Raw genomic sequence first — 18,592 nt, 5'->3', positions numbered from 1 at the left:
GTTGGACCTACTCTAGCTCCACACATCGCGAACTTGGGGAGGAGCCCAAGAGTTCCCCACCAAGATCCATTTCTACCATGACCATTTCCTTAGAGTATCGACGGATGGAGTGATTATCAGACCTAGGTACTTGGAGGACAGACAAGTCTCATATGCCCTAAGGATTGTCATCTAACAGATACGGATCTCGTCCCATCAACTGAGGATTGAGACTGGGAGAGCCACAAGTACACCCGAAGAGCAACGGATCTAAAGACTATGCACCCTAGAGGAGATGGAGATACAGGAGCATTTCCTTTGTACTTGCCCTATGTACTACGAGATCAGAAGACGATACCATTGCTTATTTCAAGAGGGACACGAATTTTGGCCTATCTCCGAGCTGATCCATTTACACGACCAGGTCTGCATCAGTCTCTATCTGATGGAGATGCGACGACATAGAGAGACCTTGATGCGCCACATTAGAGAGCAGGAGGAGACAGTGGCCCCTCGACTGAACTAGACCATGCCTAGCGACAAGTTACAGACTTTCACACTTTGAGTCCGCCCCTGGACATAATTGAGTCGAGGGCTAAGTGGGCTAGCAGCCAGATTTGCAGAGACGGACCAAGGCACACATGATGGTGGTCCAACCCATCGCAGACATACTCAGGGGAGACCGTCAGCCTGAGGGATCAGGAGACCACGCCCCCCACCATTGAGAGAAACGACCCGCTAGGCATAGATACGAGATGTCTTGGGAGCCGGCCCGATGCGCGATGAAAGTTGGGAGGGAAAGGCTAATGGAAGTATGGTACTACCACTAGTCCGGGGTAGGGACAAAATACAAAATAATATCCCAGACATGCTCCCTCCTATGCTAACTGAGTCCCCATAACTAAGCTATGCTGCCAGCATTCCCTCCAACCTACTTCAGATCAAGAAGGAACCATACTACTCTGATACCAATGTAGCATGCGGAGACTAGCTGAGTGGAAACATAGATGACCATACAAGGAGAACTCAAGCAAGAGAGATACAAGAGATCTGCCTAACTATAGTACACTACTTTAGTTACACATGGTTGCCAAATCGGCATACAAAACTGTGCTGATACCACTTCCCTAACTACGACATGTGGGAGATAGAACTATGCTGTGGAACTACACCCAAACCTCACTCATATGCTTGCTGGAAGTGCTGCTGGTGGCTGGGAGCTGGATCCTGAACTGAGGAGGGCTGAGTGAGTGAAAAGGGGGGCTGAGGGCGCCTTATATAGGGCTGGTAACCAGCCAACCTTGGGCCAACACAACCAATTGGCTGGTCGGTTTTGGCTGACCGGGCTGCTAGCCCTTGCCTATAAAACCAGGCCCTTTTGGACCATTTCAGGAAGGACTTGGGGCTGCCTATGCAAGGTGCCCCTATTGCCCTCCGTCCACACTGTCTGTTGCCCTTAGGAACCTCCAAAGCTTGCCAGATATGCTGCGATTTGCTGACTACGCAGCCAGTTGTCACTGCCACTTGGGCTTGACCCTAGTGAATGTGACACACGGGCTCCCACTTCATGAGCTCGGAGAGTTTTCTCTCTCTCTATCGGCACTGTTATGATCAAGATTATGGTTTTCTTTTGTTTTCATCATGGGTATTGATGCCCTCTTAGTGGCTCCACCCCTTACGAGTTTCTTTTAGTCTCATAGACCCTTTGGTCTTCTAAAGACTTTTAATAAACTCTCTCTCTCTCTCTCTCTCTCTCTCTCTCTCTCTCTCTCTCTCATATTTGCGTGTTGTGTATGCCCACTCTATGTTTGTTCTATTAGCTTCCACATTGCGATTTGACAAAATATAATCTAGCATTCCTAGATTATGCAATTTAGATAATAAAATATTGAGATATAAAGAATTTATGTACCTTGCAAGACCTTTCATCTTGAAGAGGCTCAGCAAGAATGAATATGCGATCCAAAAGCACTACAACTGATTCTTTTCCAAGACGATTCCAAGGAACCTGCACATAAAATTCACTTTATGAAACCAGAAAACACAACCTTCCAATTTACTTTCATCACAAGCAATCTCAATGGAAAATTCTTAATCAACACAAAAGTGTCATTGTTAAGTAGACATCAAAAAAACATAACACTAGGCTATCATGGCAAACTATGGGCTAAAAATGTCGATGCCATTGCATGGGAGCAATGCATTCTTTTAAAATTGAAATCATAACCAACATCAGCATGCCCCTCCCCCCCTCTGGCCAAAAAAAGCATCTATGCATGCATTGCATCGATGTGTGTGTGTGTGTGTTCACACGCACATGCATGTGTGTACTATGCATACATGTTCTAATGAGGGTAAGAACCACAATAAAGCTTGAAATCTGCCGGTCATTCTAGCATGACACAAAGTCATTAGTCTTCAAAAGTCCGATGGGTTCAGCTTGGGAGGTAGTATCCCGCATTACATTGTAGCGGATCTGGTATTCGAGATGTGAACATGTTTTAGGCGACCAACCATCTACTTCGGCTGGTATACTAGCTTCTATGTGGGCAAACCGTATTTTCATCATCAAGAGTCAGTGTGGGAGAGATGTATTGCGTCCTCTGCAATAGCGCAAGAGAGATTGATCTCATTTATGAGGACCTAGGATTGTTCCCTTTTTTTTCCATTTGACACCACTTGGGATGTCATGGCACGATAGACCACCCCCTTGGCTTTTCTTTCATAATGAAGAGGTCACGAATAGAGCTCTTATTCTCCCACCTCTGGTATAATTTCTTTTCTCCTACCGCGCCGCTTTCGTCGTCGCTCCCGTTTCTCCTAAGTAGGGGCAGCGCTGGGCTTAGGCTCGTGCCACCCCTTCCCCTCCTTACCCCCCTCCTTGGCCCTTTTAGCCTTGGTCCCTCGTGCTATCGCTCGTGGTGGTGGCTAGTCAACCTATTTTTCTTTCGCATCCAGATGAGACTTGGTCCTCTTGGTCACAGCTCCTTTTGCGCTGGTCGACCTACTCCATCTTCATACTCAGACGTTGCTCTTGGTCCTCTTGGTTGTCATTCTTTGAGCAGCCGATCCGCTTTGTCTCCAGATCTGAATGTGGCTGAGATGGTCTATAGAAGTGTTTTGTTTCGAGTTCGGAAGCAACAGATCCCTCTACTTCACGTGCAGCTCTTTGTTTCCCCCCTACTTCCCTTGCCTACCAACACTCTTCGGGAAGGGCGTGAAATTTCTTCTCTCCCATTTTTTAACCTGCCCTAGCTGCAACATTGGAGGGCTTCTGCCATCCCGTCAACAAATTGGAAAGGGATTGTAGGTGTTTGGGACATGCTCCATCTACTTCTACACTAGGTTGTAGGTGTTTTTGTTGTTCTTGATAGGCTGGGGATTGATTGATTCTCCCCAAATATGCCTATTTTTTATTTCTTTGCGGAGTTCGTGGGATGGAGATTACTCTCCCACCTCTGTTGCGATCGCCTTTTGGCCATTTTGAAAGGAATATATTATTGTTTAAACTTTAAAAGTACAATGGCTCTCTAAGATGTAGAAAGCAAGACTAGTAGAAAAACGGTATGCATAAGGGAAGGAATACGACTACATTTGGTCTAATAGAAATGCTGCTGCCTATCGCGACAGTCGTTGGATAGTACTTCTACCTTCTTGAATTGAGATCTAGATGGGAAGGTGTATATGGAACACCCTCAAAGGAGTATGCTAACACCTACCAGACAGTCATTGGATAGTACTTCTACCTCCTTGAATGGAGATCTAGAAGGGAAGGTGTATATGGAACAACCTCCAAGTTTTGAGGCTACAATGATCAAAGTTTAAAAGCCTTGAAAGGCACCCTACGCACTAAAACACACCTTAATGGCAAAGTACACACATTAATTCAAGATCAAACTCATAAGGTTGTTCAAGAGTTTTCAACACCAACCTTTCTCCCAAAAGCAAGGGAGGGAGGGAGGTTGTACTCGTTCTTTATGTTGATGGTTTCATTGCAATAAAAGACCACATGGAAAAGATCACAAAGACCCAATCTCTACCAACAACAATAGAGTTCGAAATGACAATGTTAGAAACATGGTGAAGGAAGAGAAAAGAAAGAAGGAAAGAAAGAAAGAAAGAAAGTCTATTAACGTCCACTGGAGACCAAAAGGTCTATGGGACAGCAAGAAACCCTCTAGTACATCTGCTTTAGGGAGGGCATATGGCAGCTCCCAAGGAGTGCAAAAAGCAACCCCAATTATTTAGAGTACCTACATGATATTCTAGAAGAGTAAACAGCCATACATCAATTTAAGACTGAGAGTCTTTTGGTTTTGATTTAAACTCTCTGATTAGTGCTACGCCTTCACGGTAAACTGCCCATTTTCCATCCTTTCTAGCAGCCCTGACTTTAGCTAATTCAGTTGCCTTAAACTTGAGTTGAGTTTAAGTAAGCTCCTCTGCTATCCATACTTTGGTGCCCTTCAGCTTATAAGATTGTCAAAGAAGTTTGATCCGCATCTCTTTTGACTTCGATGTAAGGATTGCATGTCCTCTATAGTGCAAAATAGAAGCTGGCCTGGAGTCATCATCATCCTCCTCATCATCATTCACCCATTCAATGTTGGGCAAGCTTGATTTGATCTTTGTCAATATTTCACTATATGTGTCCTTCTCTTTGTACCAATCTTCTTGGAGCCCCCCTATTCTAATCTTCAGCGCATTATTACATCTAGTTTCGTGTTCTTTAATCTTTGCTTGGATATTAGACTAACTTGCTTTGTTGTCCACTTCTACAATCACTTCCTTCTTAGCAATTTGTACTTCAGTGTGAACAAGATCTTTGACTATAGAGACTAGCTACGGGGTAGGGGGGAAATCCTTACAAGATTTTACAGCCTCATCAATTACTGCCTGCTTACCAGGCCCTTCCAGGATGTGAAGTCGGGCATTTACTTCTGTCAGCTCCAATCGCAGCTCTCTCACTACCTGTTGCAAATAAAAAATCTGATCCTGTTGCCCGAGAGAGAGAGAGAGAGAGAGAGAGAGAGAGTTAGGCTGTGAGGAAATAATGCTCAAATGAAGACATGAAGAAGGCTTTCATTCATTCATCAAGTGTGACGAGACAAGTGAAGTACAAGCCTTATATAGGCTACTCACTCACACACTAGCACCTAGTGCATATGGGATAAGTCCCATGATGACAAGTGACTAGATCACCTAGTACTACACACCAACACACTCTTTGACTGATATCTCCAACACCCCCCTTCAAAGCAAAGAGTGTGAGAGCCAACACGCAAGAGTAGATCAATCCCCCCTCCACCGCAATACTGCAAAGAGCAAGTCCAACTATCCAACACCTCCCGTGTGATAGTGACTTCTCAATCAACTTGCGACCAGCAAGGGCAAACCATCACTCGCCATCCCCCCTTACTCTGAACTGGGTGGTCAATACCATCAACCAAAGTAAAAGACAATACATTCATTTTTGGGGGACAACCCAAGGCAGAGTACCTAAAATTGATTCCAAATACATTCAATTTAGAGGGACAACTCAAGGCTGAGAACCTTTATTTGACTCAACACAAACACACATAGCATAGGGGCCTAGAAAGCCCAACCCTGGTCAAATGGATCCTCGTCGTCAAGAGAGAGGCCATGAGCCTCTGCTGTAGCTGCATGTATCTCCTCCAGGGGCTCTTCACGTTCAGCTTCGTCTTCAGCCAGAAGATTGGCATGATGCTTCTCTTGTTCTTGTGCTTTCTTCTTGAAGCAATGGGCTTCAATGTGTCCTTTCCTCTTGCAAAACCTGCAAATAATGTTCTTGTTGGTCTTCCATTTGCTTGTGGAAGCAAATGCATAATCAATAGGAGAGGCAAGAGCGGCTTCCTGCCTTGAAATCGTAAAGCAGCTCAGCAGAATAGCTCCAAAGCACACAGAGATGCTGTAGCAGGTGTGGAGGTGTACCAAAGCGCAACAGCAGGTCCGAAATGTATCAGGCGGCTCTCTAGAACAGCTCCGAATGCTGTAGCAGGCCACCACAATGAGAAACGGCTGCTGTAGGTGATCTGGAAGCCAATAAGCAGCCCCGAGCTATCTCTGTTGAAGGCGGCTATGCAAGAGCAGCTTAGAAATGCTCGGAAATCCCTTCAAAGCCTCGAATAGGTGGTCGGCTATGCTGCAGCGGCCTAGGAACCCCAGATTCGGCGATGGAGAACTGCAAAACAGCCTTAGGGAACCTTATGTGCAGACACGCCTTGCAGAAACTGTCGACCAGCAAGCAATAAAGGCCGTGAAGCAGCGCCCAAAGCTCCAAAAGCTCTCGAATAAGGCAGCAATGGAGGCGAGCTCTGGGCTGGCAGAGACGGAAGCAAATGACTGCAAGAAAGGAGGTAGAATAGGGCGAAATGGAGCAGGGCTGAGGCGGCTGCAGGAAGAAGGGCTGAAGCAGAATTAGGGTTAGGGCAAGAGTGACGTGGCAGCAGCTATGGAAGGTGGCTCTGATACCATGTTAGAAACGTGGAGAAGGAAGAGAGAGAGAGAGAGTTACGGTGTGAGGACATTCATTCATCAAGTGTGACAAGACAAGTGAAGTACAAGCGTTATATAGGCAACTCACTCACACACTAGCACCTAGTGCATATGGGATAAGTCCCATGATGACACGTGGCACTCACACAAGACTCACACACATAGACTAGTACTACACACCAACACACTGTTTGACTAATATCTCCAACAAACAAATCTTGAACAACATAATTTTGCCTTCCCCCTAAGCTACACCAAAGACTTGAAAGCACTTTATTTCTTGGCAAAAGTGTGTTGATGAGATTCTTCAATCCATCAAGATCGAGCAAATGCAAATCATATACCATTCCAACTAAGGCACATGCAAAGATGACACACACTTGGTGGTAGACATCGACGAGTATCACAGGTTGATTAAAAGCCTTGTTTACCTATCCAAAACTCAATTTGACATCAACTTTACTATTGGCAAATCCTCACTAAGCTGAGAAGAATCTCTCAAAGATTGGACTTGAATTGTTTCTTAGATATATTAAGGGCACACAAACTTACAGCAATAAATATGTATTAGTTTAGGAGCCACATTGGGCAATGATAGTAATACTAAGAGGTTGCATTAAACTACTACTACAGAAGGTTGTATACCTTGGCTTGGCAAGAAGCGATCAATAGTAGCTCTTTCTAAAGTACCAAACCACTTCAATTTCGAAGCACATGGCGGTTTGGTTGAGATGATCTTGGATGACAAGCATTTCTTCTCAAGATGATGCAACAATCTTGAAGAGCGATAAGCAGATGCACCCCTCTTGATGTGCAACAATCAGAATTGCATTGCCATAGCAAAGACTATGGTGTTTTGTGAGAAGGATTGCTCAACCTAGGAGAACATAGATAACATCTTCATAAAGAGACACAATGAAGATTCACATGAGTACCTGCTATAGCCAATTGACATTCAACCACCCTTAGGGCTCTAAGCAAGTCCATAGTGGCTCAATCTACAAGGACCCCATATGAGGAGCATCCAATGACAGCATTTGAGAGCACCACATTGATCAATAGCATCAGCCACGTGCCAACCACACTACCAAGCAAAGACAAGCTGAATCAAGTCCCAAGAACAGGCAACCAAAAAGCAGGTCACACGTGGTAGGACAGCCATGTTCGACCATGCGATATGTCAATCGACCTTCAACTGCTAGAGGGCAAGCTCCTTGTCATGCAAAGTTGGCCATGTAGCTGGCTGGCTGTCCCAAGTTGGCTCCAGCTTGACCTTAATGATGGGTAATATGGAGCTCATCCCTCCAGTATAAGTAGAGGTTGCACCCCCCTCTACTCATCCATTAGCTCATACATCCTTTGAGAAGCATTGGTGGCTACTAACCTTCAATGTGGGAGAGCGTGCTTGGCACTCATGCACTCTTTGCTCCAGCCTGATTTGGGCAGCATCTTCTAGTAGAAGAGGGCAGCATCTTCTAGTAGAAGAGATCTATTCTTGTTCATGTATTATTAATAGGACTACAAGTTTTGTGAACTAGTCTTGTGACCATTTGCTTTTGCTCTGTGCATGCGTGTGTGTGTGCGTGTTTGGGGGGGGGGGGGGGGGGGGGGCCTTCGCCAGTGGGATCTTTCTTGGTTGCCAGGCGCATTGCTTCTTCGGCTTGCCCCACTTGTTCTCCTCCGCAAGAGATAGTCTTACATCTATTTGGGACCTATCCTATGGCTCGCCGCTCGTGTTTTTCTTTTCAAATTGATGACAGGACTTCGAGCTGGTTTTCTCAGGATTTCGTTTGGGAAGCAGCTTTGGTTGTTTGGCAGACACGCTGCTATGCTAGACTATGATCACTTCTTCTCCTGGTGTCGCTATGGGGCTCTCTGGTCGTCGTATCATGCTTATACCATTCGACTGTATGAGCACTCTTTTAGTGAATGTCTTTCCCTAATTTCAAGCTTCTTTGTTTCGGTCTCTTCAGGATGTTCACTCCCATGGAGACCTTCCACAGGCCCAGTCAGAAGTCTTTTATTAATCCCACGCTGCCACCCTTTGCTGATACTTTGCAAGCTTTCCCAAGACTTTGTTTGGGAAACAGTTTTGGTTGTTTGGCAGACATGTTGCTATGCCAGACCATGATCACTTCTTCTCATGGTGTTGCTATTGGGCTCTCTAGTCATTGTATTGTGCTCATATCATTCGAATGTATGAGCACTCTTTAGTGAAAGTCTTTCCCTATTTTCAAGCTTCTTTGTTTGGGTCTCTTCAGGATGTTCATTCCCATGGAGACCTTCCTCAAGCCCAGTCAGAAGTCTTTATTAATCCCAAGCTGCAACCCTTTGTTGATACTTTGCAGGAAGGTTTTCTAGAAATAAATCAAGCTTGAGTTCCAGTCCCTTTGAGTTTCGAGTTTTTGTCCGAATCAGGTTTTGTATGCACCTGTCATGAGCTTCGCTCAACAAACAGTGGTACTGTTATTTCCAGGAGATGTGGCACAATGGTTGATATCCCTGCTTAAGGGCTGTTTTGTTGAGGGCTGTTATAAGGCCGATAGAGGATTCTATGAGGTAATTTTCATGGATGCCCAATATAAGCAACAGGTCTTGGCAAAATCTCCTCTCTTTTTTGGAAATCAGTTGGTGCATGTTTATCCATGGACGTCGCGATCAAAGTCTTATTCGTCATAGATGCCATGTATGCATTGAGGTGGTGGATTTACCTTTATATTGCAAGCCTGCATCGCCTTATCTAGCACATATGGCTCTTCATGTTGATATGGCAGGACTGCCATCCCAACAAGTTTTTTCAAATCGAAATGGTGTAAAGTTGCAGGTTCTTGTTTTGAATGTGGCAAATTTGGACATATGCAATCTGAATGTGCAATCTGAATGTCCACAAGTTTCTGAAGCCTCCCCCTGCTACTGCATGCCCGAATGATGCTTCTTTGGCAAAGCTTACAGCAGTGCCACACACTCGTGGTTCAGGATATCCATCTCCCCCTCAATGGCAGAAAAAGGCAAGGCTAAAATGCAAGTTACCCCTTCCAAGGCAAGGATCAAAATGCCAGCTGGAGAAAAAGCTTCTTGGTAGTCGCCTAAAAAATTATTCAAGCCAAGGACGATGGCTAATAAAAATTGGACGGAAAATGCATCCTCCTCCGAGGAGACTCCGGTGGTTGATGGATTTGAGTTGGTAGGCCTTGGCGCACAGTGGTCATGCTGAACCACTGTATTTACCACTTATGGCAGCTATACCATTAGAGAATCTTGTGTATTCCCCTGGCCCTACTTCTATCAGGAATATTCTGGCTGGCACAGCGATCTTTGATGTTATGCTACATCTTCTTGTTTGTACGTATGTACATACTGATCAAATGCTTCACATACAATGTTCAGGGCCTCTATAATATAAATAAATGGAGGCTGCTTTGGGATTGCATCACTATTCACAAACTATATACTGTCTGTTTGCAAGAACATAATCAGCGCTCTTTTGCAGGCCATGAAGGTTTCTTTTCAAGATTTCACATATTTTATGCTGGTCATTTCAGAGGTTGCTATGCTGATTCATCACGATTACAGCCCAGTTGGCATACAATGACCGCATGGTCGTTATCTCCTTGTCAGATGCATGATAAATGGGGAGACTTATGAATTTGCTTCAATTTATGCCCCTTCCGGGCTGAAATCTGGCATTGTCTACCACATTACCCCTACAGGGGTAATGCTTTCATATGTGAAGATTTTAACAACGCTCCTGATATTGCAAATAGTAGTACTCATCGATCTCACATGATGCGAAGAGAAAGGGATCTTGTCTGACACTTTGCATGATTTATGGCAACATCTTACGCTTGCTACTGTTGGCTACACTTTCCATCATAATTCATTCACTCAATATTGGGCCCAATTGGATCAATCGTATATGCTCCATGCGGCACAATTTGATGAACTTTTTTGAGATGGCTTTGGATTATACACTTTAAGCCTATCTGCTCACTTTCTCGTATACATGACCTTGCATTCTGGTTTGCCAGTGCAGAATGTACAGCCGCCTTGTAAAAGGCTTCTCTTGGTCAATAATTCTTATCTGAAGCACCGTGCCTTTACAGTTCTAGTCAAGGCTCTCTTCATAGGCTTGTATTGCACACCTCAGTCAATGCAGAATGAGTTTGGAGTTTCTCATTGAGCATGCAGGATTTAATTAAAGAGTATGGGAAATGCCACCTAGGCGACCTGCGTGGCAAAGTGGTAAATGCAAAGGCTCTCATTCAGCACTTTACTTTGGTTGCACAGCAACACCCATTGTCCTTTGAAGATCAATCTGCTTTTCAGGCAGCCCTTCTTTGTTTGGCTGAGAAGATCAACGGAAATTAAGAAAATGGCGGCTTCATTCTCGTCAAAAAGCCATGCAGGATACAGGCTACTCTTCCAAGGCTTTCTTCAAAAGCCTTCATACTTCCCACCGTATGCATTCTTTGCATCGGATCCTGCATCAAAATGGCTCATGGGAAGCCCTTTATACTTCCCGCCATATGCATTCTTTGCATCGGGTGCTGCGTTACAATGGCTCATGGACGATGAATAGGCAACAGCTTGATGCTATGGTGCAGAAATATATATTTTTTAATATCTTTGCAGCCCCTCCTACTATTTCACCTGTGGAGGTTGATGCTCGGAACGTTTTTCTTCAAAATGATCGACCAATTCATTCCCAAAAGGAAGCTTATGAGCTCAATGTGCCTTTTATTGATCAAATTGAAAGTAGCAGTCTAAGTTAGGGTGCGCTCTAAATCCCCGGGTAAGGATAATTATGCAGGTGGACATTGAAAAAGCATTTGACATTGTTAGATGGGATTTTATTGCAGATGTCATACGATGGTGTTGGCCTTGGGACCCAAGATGCAAAATGTAGTTTACTGGCTTTATGAAAATGGCACAGCTTGTTGCCTCTTATCTAATGCCCTCTCTTCCTCTTGGACCTTGGACCGTTCTGTTCTCTCCTCTTATTGCCCTGCTATTTGCAATTGCTATTCATCCATTATTAATGCATATGGATGCCTTAGTTTCGCAGCATTGTTTGCATGGCATTGATTATCCTAGAGGTGCACCTTTTGTAAGCTAGGCTTATGCTGATGATGCCTTTTTATTTTTATGGAACTCAGAAGCGAATTTTAGGCATCTTATGCAAGCACTTGATTTGTTCGGTCTTGCAGCTGGGCTAAAAGTAAATCTCACTAAATCCAAACTTTTGCCTCTACAGGAGTGTCACTGGCATCACCTTTTGTGGCCTGGCCATTTGGGTTATCCTATTGGATGGCATATCTCTTTGCCACAGGAGAGACTTTGGGTACTACAAGCTCTTTCGTAAGCTGGATTACTGGAACTTGTCTACTTGGCTGCTGCATGTTCACCTTCGGATTATACAGTCCATTCATATCCCATATGTGCAGTTTTATTTCCTGCATATTCCCCAGGGAGGTCTTCTTTGGACATTCAGAAATTTTATCCCGAAGTTATGGAATGTCTTTGGCACGCCAGATATGATCATAAGGCGCTCCGTCTTCTCAAATACAATTATGTTTGTTTGCCTAAGATGCATGGGGGTTTGAACATTCTCAATTATCACTCATATGTTAGCTTGCAAGGCCATGCTCTTGATCTTCTTTTAAGAGCAACATCAGCCATGGGCTATCACCTTTATTGCATGATTGGCTCTCTCCATACAGATGCTTCTAGCCATTGGATTCCCGCCATTTCTAATGTTATTTTTGGGCACTTACATGTCGTATTCCTGCTGTCCCTTTTCTAGTCGCCTGATTCCTGATTGGCAGCAGCTTCTAGCTTATTTGCATTGGTCAAGTTGCCCCTAGATCCTGGCAACAGTCTCCGTCTGCAAAGCATTCATTGGAGCTGGGTGTTTGTTCCCCTTTAGACCATCTTCAGCCTAGAAAGGCGTATTTCTTGCATCATCTAGGTATTTCTATATTGCAGGATCTGGTGCATGATTGGGGCTGCACTCTTTCTGTTACTCAAGCCAGGAGACAGCATTGTTTGGGTTTGCATCAAAAGCCGATTTATGCTGTCTGGGTTTGCATCAAAAGCCGATTTGGCGCATTCAGCCTATCCCTCACCAATTTACTACTCTTCTTCTATTGGACTAGAAATTTGATAGGGCACTTCTGGATTACTCCCCTTTTCAATTTGTAGATCGTTCTGCCAAGAAATCTTATCATCTACTACTTCCACAACCTTGGATCCAACACCATAGGAATCATTTTTGGCAACTTAACAAGTCTCTTGCTCCATCGAATCATTTTTGGCAACTTAACAAGTCTCTTGCTTTATGGAGGGTTTGTCTTTGACCCATTTGGGTAGTAAACTTCCTCTTAAGCAGCGGGTTCTCTTGTGGCACTATTTATATGAGCATTGCACCTTTCTTTGACCTATCCTACCACTCATGATTTTCTTCCCAAGCTAAGGACTGGCCTTCATGCTAGTTTTCCTAGGATTTCTTTTGGCAAGCAGTCCTGGTTGTTTGGGTTGTTTGGGAAATATGCCTCTTGCTAGACTATGCTTAGTTCTTTTGCTAGTCTCATTGTTGGGCTCTGTGGTCATTGTATCATGCCCGTAACATTCGACCGTACGGGCACTCTTGGGTGAATGTTCATCATTTTTTTCGTTCATCCTTACTTCGCTCTCTCCAGAATGCGCACTCTCTTGGAGACCTTCCTCTGGCACAATTATATGTGTTTTATTGCTGCTTTTAGTTTCTCAGTAGTAGCTCTTCCATTTCTGGGTTCCATTTTTGAGAAGCTATGAATGTACATTCCTCTTGATACTGCTTCTACGTACATTCTTCTTGATACTGCTTCTACAAAAAAATGTGCGCGCAAGTGTGTGTGTGTGTGTGCGCGCGCGTGCAAGCATACACACACACACTTTTTTTGGTAAAGAACACACGCACACGCGCACACACTTTTTTTAATGTAAAAAGTGTTAGAATTATTATTATATTCTAGCAGTGACCAATGTAATGTAATAAGGAGGTTAGGGGCACTTTTCCCTCATTTAGAGGTTTTTCCCCCTAACCATAGTTAGTTCACTAACTACGGTTAGTGAAGGATAAGGTTTTGTCACTTAGACAAAACCTATCCCACTTCTTGTATTACTCACTTCATCTATTGCAAACAGTCGTTCAGCTCTCGTGCTCTCTCTCTCTCTCTTTCTCACATTTGGTATCAGAGCAGCAAGACCCTGCTCTTAGCTCAACAGCTCCCTGCTCTTTGCTCAACACCCGACGTACAGTCCGTACGACCTGCAAGTACCATCGCTGCTCTTCCGACTTGTTTGTAGTTCGTCCGTACAGCCATACAGCAGCCCACGTTCCTGTCCGTACGCCCGTACTAGCGACGAAGCTCCAGCCATAGAGCCTGTCGTACATCAGCCCGTGAACAGCCGTACAACGTCCGTACGTTGTACGAATTTCGAGTTTGCCGTACAACCACACGTGTAGTCCGTACCTACCATCCGTACAGTACCTGCGCTGACTGGCCGTACACTCCTACGTCAGCCAGCCGTACAGAGCTGCGTCAGTCAACCGTGCGTCCATACACCTCCAGCAGCCGTACATCCATTCAGCACCAGCTGTACTTTTGTACAACAACAGCCCGTTCAATTATCTGTTGTACAATTATTTTGTTTCGGAGCAAATTTTCTTAGCAGACTAGTTGCAGGCAGCTGTGCATTTCAATTTGGGCAGCTGATTTGAGAAGGAAGTTGAGCATTTTGTAAAATTTGGGGCTTTTGTCAAACTGCCCCAAGTTGTGCTCAATTTCATTTTAAAATTTGGGGCATTTTGTATTCGTGGGCACACATTTACAGTTGGTTGTTTGGCAAACCTTTTTGTGCATTTGAGCCATTGTTTGGCTGTAACATTTGGGGCTTTTCCAATTGGATTGCAATTTTGCAAAAGAGCAATTTTGGGAGCTTTGCAGGCTTTTTGGACTCAGTTTGAGTTACATTTGAGCACATTGACAGTAGATATAACTCCTTTTGCAGATAAATTGCAAATTGGGGCTTTCAGTCAATTTAACCCTTTTGAGTTGCAATTTCTTGCAGAAATTTGGGGTTTTTTCCTTTACACAGCAATTTCTTGCATTTTTTGGGGCTTTCAGGCAATTTGCCCTCTTTTGGATGCAATTTCCCTGAAGAAATTGGGGCTTTTGGCATTCGGATGCAATTTGGCAGTGTAAAAGCATTTTGGGACTGTTGCAGCCAATTTTGGACTCATTTTGAGTGACATTGCAGACAGTGGCAAATTCTGCAGTGTTTTTTGGAAGTTTTGGAGAGCATTTGCAGGACAATTGAAGTGCATTCTGAGCCTTTGACAGGCTGTGACAATATTTGTCACTGTGGGCAGATTTTTCTTTGCAGATTTTACTTGTGCATTTTATATCCCAAGAAGGGATTTCACTTGGTCAGTCTACTGTATTTTTTGATATTTTCTAGTATAAATGGCTGAGAACAACTCCAATGAGGTGTTCGGGGTTCTCACACAGGAGGATAAGTTGGATGGCACCAACTACTCCTTGTGCTGTTTCATGGTTCGCAATATCTTGGTTGGCAGACATCTTTGGGATTATGTTAATGGAGATGAAGCAAGACCAGATACAGCGACTACACTTGTCACTCCTATAGCTGGAGGCAGGGTTAGAGGTACAAATGCAGCACAGGTGGTTGGAGCAGTCGCTCCAGGAGCTCCCACAACAAAGCAAAAAAGATGGGACTCTAGGAATGCACAAGCTCTTTCAGTAATCTCTCTTTCTGTCAAGAGGTTCATTATACCTCATATTCGGTCATGCAAGACATCTATGGCAGCTTGGGAGATACTAGAGAGTATGTTTGCAGCAAGAAATGATGCCAGAGTTTCCTTTCTGAAGCGAGAACTTTCCCATACAAATATGGAGGAGGGAGATTCCATGAACTCTCACCTCACAAAGCTTCAGGACCTCAAGGAAAAATTGCTGAATATTGATGAAGTCATTCCGGATTCCGAGATGATCACCACCACTCTGAACTCTCTTCCCGAGTCCTATCTCGGTTTCCACACCTCGCTGAATTTGTCACCGAGGGGGGGCAGCAATCCTCTCTCCTTTCACGAGTTGGTGGGACTTTTGTTGCAGGAGGAACAAACTCGCAGAAATATGGCAACCTGGGCTGGCGAGCATGCTATGCTCTCCAAGTTCAAGCCCAAGGGTAAAGGATAGCAAAAGCCACATGCCAATCAGCCCACACATCAGCATAAAGCTGATTCTCGACAGCCTTCTTATAAGGCAAAGGGTGATACAAATAAGCAGAAAAAGAAGGGCATCTATCATTATTGCAAGAAGCCAGGTCATTATATTGGAGAGTGCACGAAGCGCATAGCCAAAGAGAAGAAAAGGGATTCCGGTATGGCTGCATCAGATGCATCAGTTCCACATTCTCATGATGGCGGAGATGTTGCAGCCAACTTGGTTGAAGAGCACTATGCCTTTCTGTCTTGCACTTCAGATTTTTCAGTGGGTAGTTCTGATATTACAGCCACTAACGATGATGACCCATATGCTTTCTTGACTTGCAGTTACGATCCTTCAAAGAATGAATGCTCTTTTAGTGTTGATGAGACACTACATACTTGGTATTTTGACAATGGTGCTTCAAAGCACATAACTTCCAAGAAAAGTCTGTTTGTGACTCTGCATTCTTCACCCACCAAGAAGAAGGTAACTTGTGCAAATAATTCTTCTTATTTAGTGTGTGGAGTGGGAGATATTATTCTCACATCCACTGATGGCACAGATTTCAGAATTTCAGATGTACTCTATGTGCCAGGTATAAAGAAGAATTTGCTTTCAGTGTCCTCACTCAATAGAGGAGGATTTCAGGTTGTTTTTTATGATGACAAGTGTGCAGTCAGAGACAAAGAAAATGACTATGCTTTGAGGTTGTTTGGCACTTTGTATCGGGGTCTTTTTCAGCTTGATCTATATGAAAAAAGATCCCATCTTGCATTATCAATTAGCACTCCCACTGCTGCGATGCAGAATGCGGAGTTATGGAGCCAGGTATGGGCACATGAACTATGGCAGCTTAATGACACTTCAAAGGCATGATATGGTTGATGCATTACCTCCTTTGGAGTCGCCTCCTGCTTATGCATGTGAAGGTTGCATTCTTGGCAAAATGCACAGGCTTCCCTTCAAAAAGGATGGTGCAGTAAAAGCTACAAGAAAATTGCAGCTTATTCACAGTGATGTCTGCGGTCCCATGAGGACACTTGCTTTTGGGGGTTATCTCTATTTTGTTACATTCATAGATGACTTTACCAACTACACTTGGGTCTATGGTCTCAAGGCAAAATCAAAAGTGTTTATGCATTTCAAACACTTTGTGGCTATGGTTGGGAATGAGACAGGACTCAAGGTACAGACACTTCGCACAGATCGAGGGGGGGAGTATATGTCTCATGAATTTGAGACATTTCTGAAAGAAAAAGGCATTATGCATCAGCTTACAGTGAGGCTTACACCTCAACAGAATGGCAAAGCTGAGCGAAAAAATCACACCGCCATGGAAATGGATAGATGCATGCTCACAAGTAAGAAGTTGCCTCACAGGTTTTGACTGGAAGGCCTCATGTGTGCCAACTATATTTTAAATCGGGCTCCTACAAAGGCTTTGAAGACAATCACTCCCTATGAGGCATGGCATGCGAGAAAGCCTTCAGTGGACCACTTCAGAGTTTTTGGTTGTGTTGCATATGCCCACTTTCTGTGGAGTTCAGACACAAGTTGTCAGATAAGGAACTAAAATGCATTTTTGTGGGATATAGTCCACAAAGCAAAGGATATCGTCTCTACAATCCTGCTACACGCAAGATTTTTGTTAGTAGAGATGTTATATTCTCTGATAATTCTGCACATACACATGCTGAATTTCAGATTCTGGCCTCTTCAGATGATGTGTTTGAGGGGATGCTTCCTATAGCATTTGGTTCCCCCGCTGAAACTCAGACGCTGAAACTCAAAATTTACAGCAACCTCCGCCAGCTCCACAAGTACAGATTCAACCACTTGCTGAATTGGTACAACCTCAAAGTGTGGATGAAGTTGTCAGGCAAGAAATTCAAGAGATACACGCAGCCAAAACAGTCCCGCATTGGTTGCTTCAGACTCTCAAGGAGAGTAAGCTTGAGGCTCCATTGCCTGGCATAACTTGTAGTGCAATAAGGCACATGGGGGGGGCTCTTTCAGTTGAATCAGCTTATGCACGTACTCTTCTTGATGAGGAGGAGCCTGAGACATTTGAAGAAGCAAAGGATAATGTGCATTGGATGAATGCCATGCACGATGAGTTGCAGTCCATTCATAAAAATCAGACTTGGGATGTTGTGGATTTGCCACCAGGTAAGAATGCCATAGGTACACGGTGGGTTTTCAAAGTGAAAAGAAAACCAGATGGGTCCATTGATCGGTACAAGGCAAGGCTAGTTGCAAAAGGATATGCTCAAAAAAAGGGCATAGATTATGAGGAGACTTTTGCTCCTACATCCAGAATGACCACCATCAAGTTAGTGTTCATCAGTTGGACATTAAAACAGCTTTCCTTAATGGAGACTTGTTGGAAGAGGTTTATGTCAAACAACCTCCGGGCTTTGAAATTTCAAGAAATGCACATCAGGTATGCAAGCTGAATAAAGCTTTGTATGGGCTGAAACAAGCCCCACGTGCATGGTATGCCAAAATTGATGCCTTTCTAACCAGCAAGGGGCTGCACAATAGTCCAACTGAGAGCATCCTCTACATCAAGAGGGATGGGGGGGACATTTTGGTCATCATTCTTTATGTAGACGACATGCTGCTCACCAGGTCAAATGAGGAAGTAATTGTAGATTTCAAAGCCCAATTGAAAGCTACATTTGATATGTCAGACTTCGGCTTGTTACATTTCTAAGAGAAACGTGGCATTGTTATGTCTCAGTCCAAGTATGTTCAAAAGCTCTTGGACAGATTCAACATGCATGATTGCAAGCCTATGTCCACTCCCATGGAGCCGAGGCTGA

General features: G+C 44.1%; 1 protein-coding gene across 2 annotated transcripts in view; it reads right to left on the bottom strand.

The window, feature by feature from the left end:
• The window catches only part of LOC147902770 (calcium-dependent lipid-binding family protein), a 227,504-nt gene that overhangs the window by 194,206 nt on the left and 14,706 nt on the right, over nucleotides 1-18,592 (bottom strand). For both annotated transcript variants that reach the window (XM_087373773.1, XM_087373775.1), the window contains exon 4: nucleotides 1,892-1,987. In XM_087373773.1, coding sequence (XP_087229899.1) covers nucleotides 1,892-1,987 — 96 coding nt within the window. The remainder of the gene's footprint in view (nucleotides 1-1,891; nucleotides 1,988-18,592) is intronic.

The sequence above is a fragment of the Dipteris shenzhenensis genome, chromosome 4 (assembly GCF_047967505.1).
Source record: "Dipteris shenzhenensis isolate YYH24624 ecotype China chromosome 4, Dip_SZ_1.0, whole genome shotgun sequence".
NCBI lineage: Eukaryota > Viridiplantae > Streptophyta > Polypodiopsida > Gleicheniales > Dipteridaceae > Dipteris > Dipteris shenzhenensis.
This window is presented reverse-complemented; position numbering and strand designations above follow the sequence as displayed.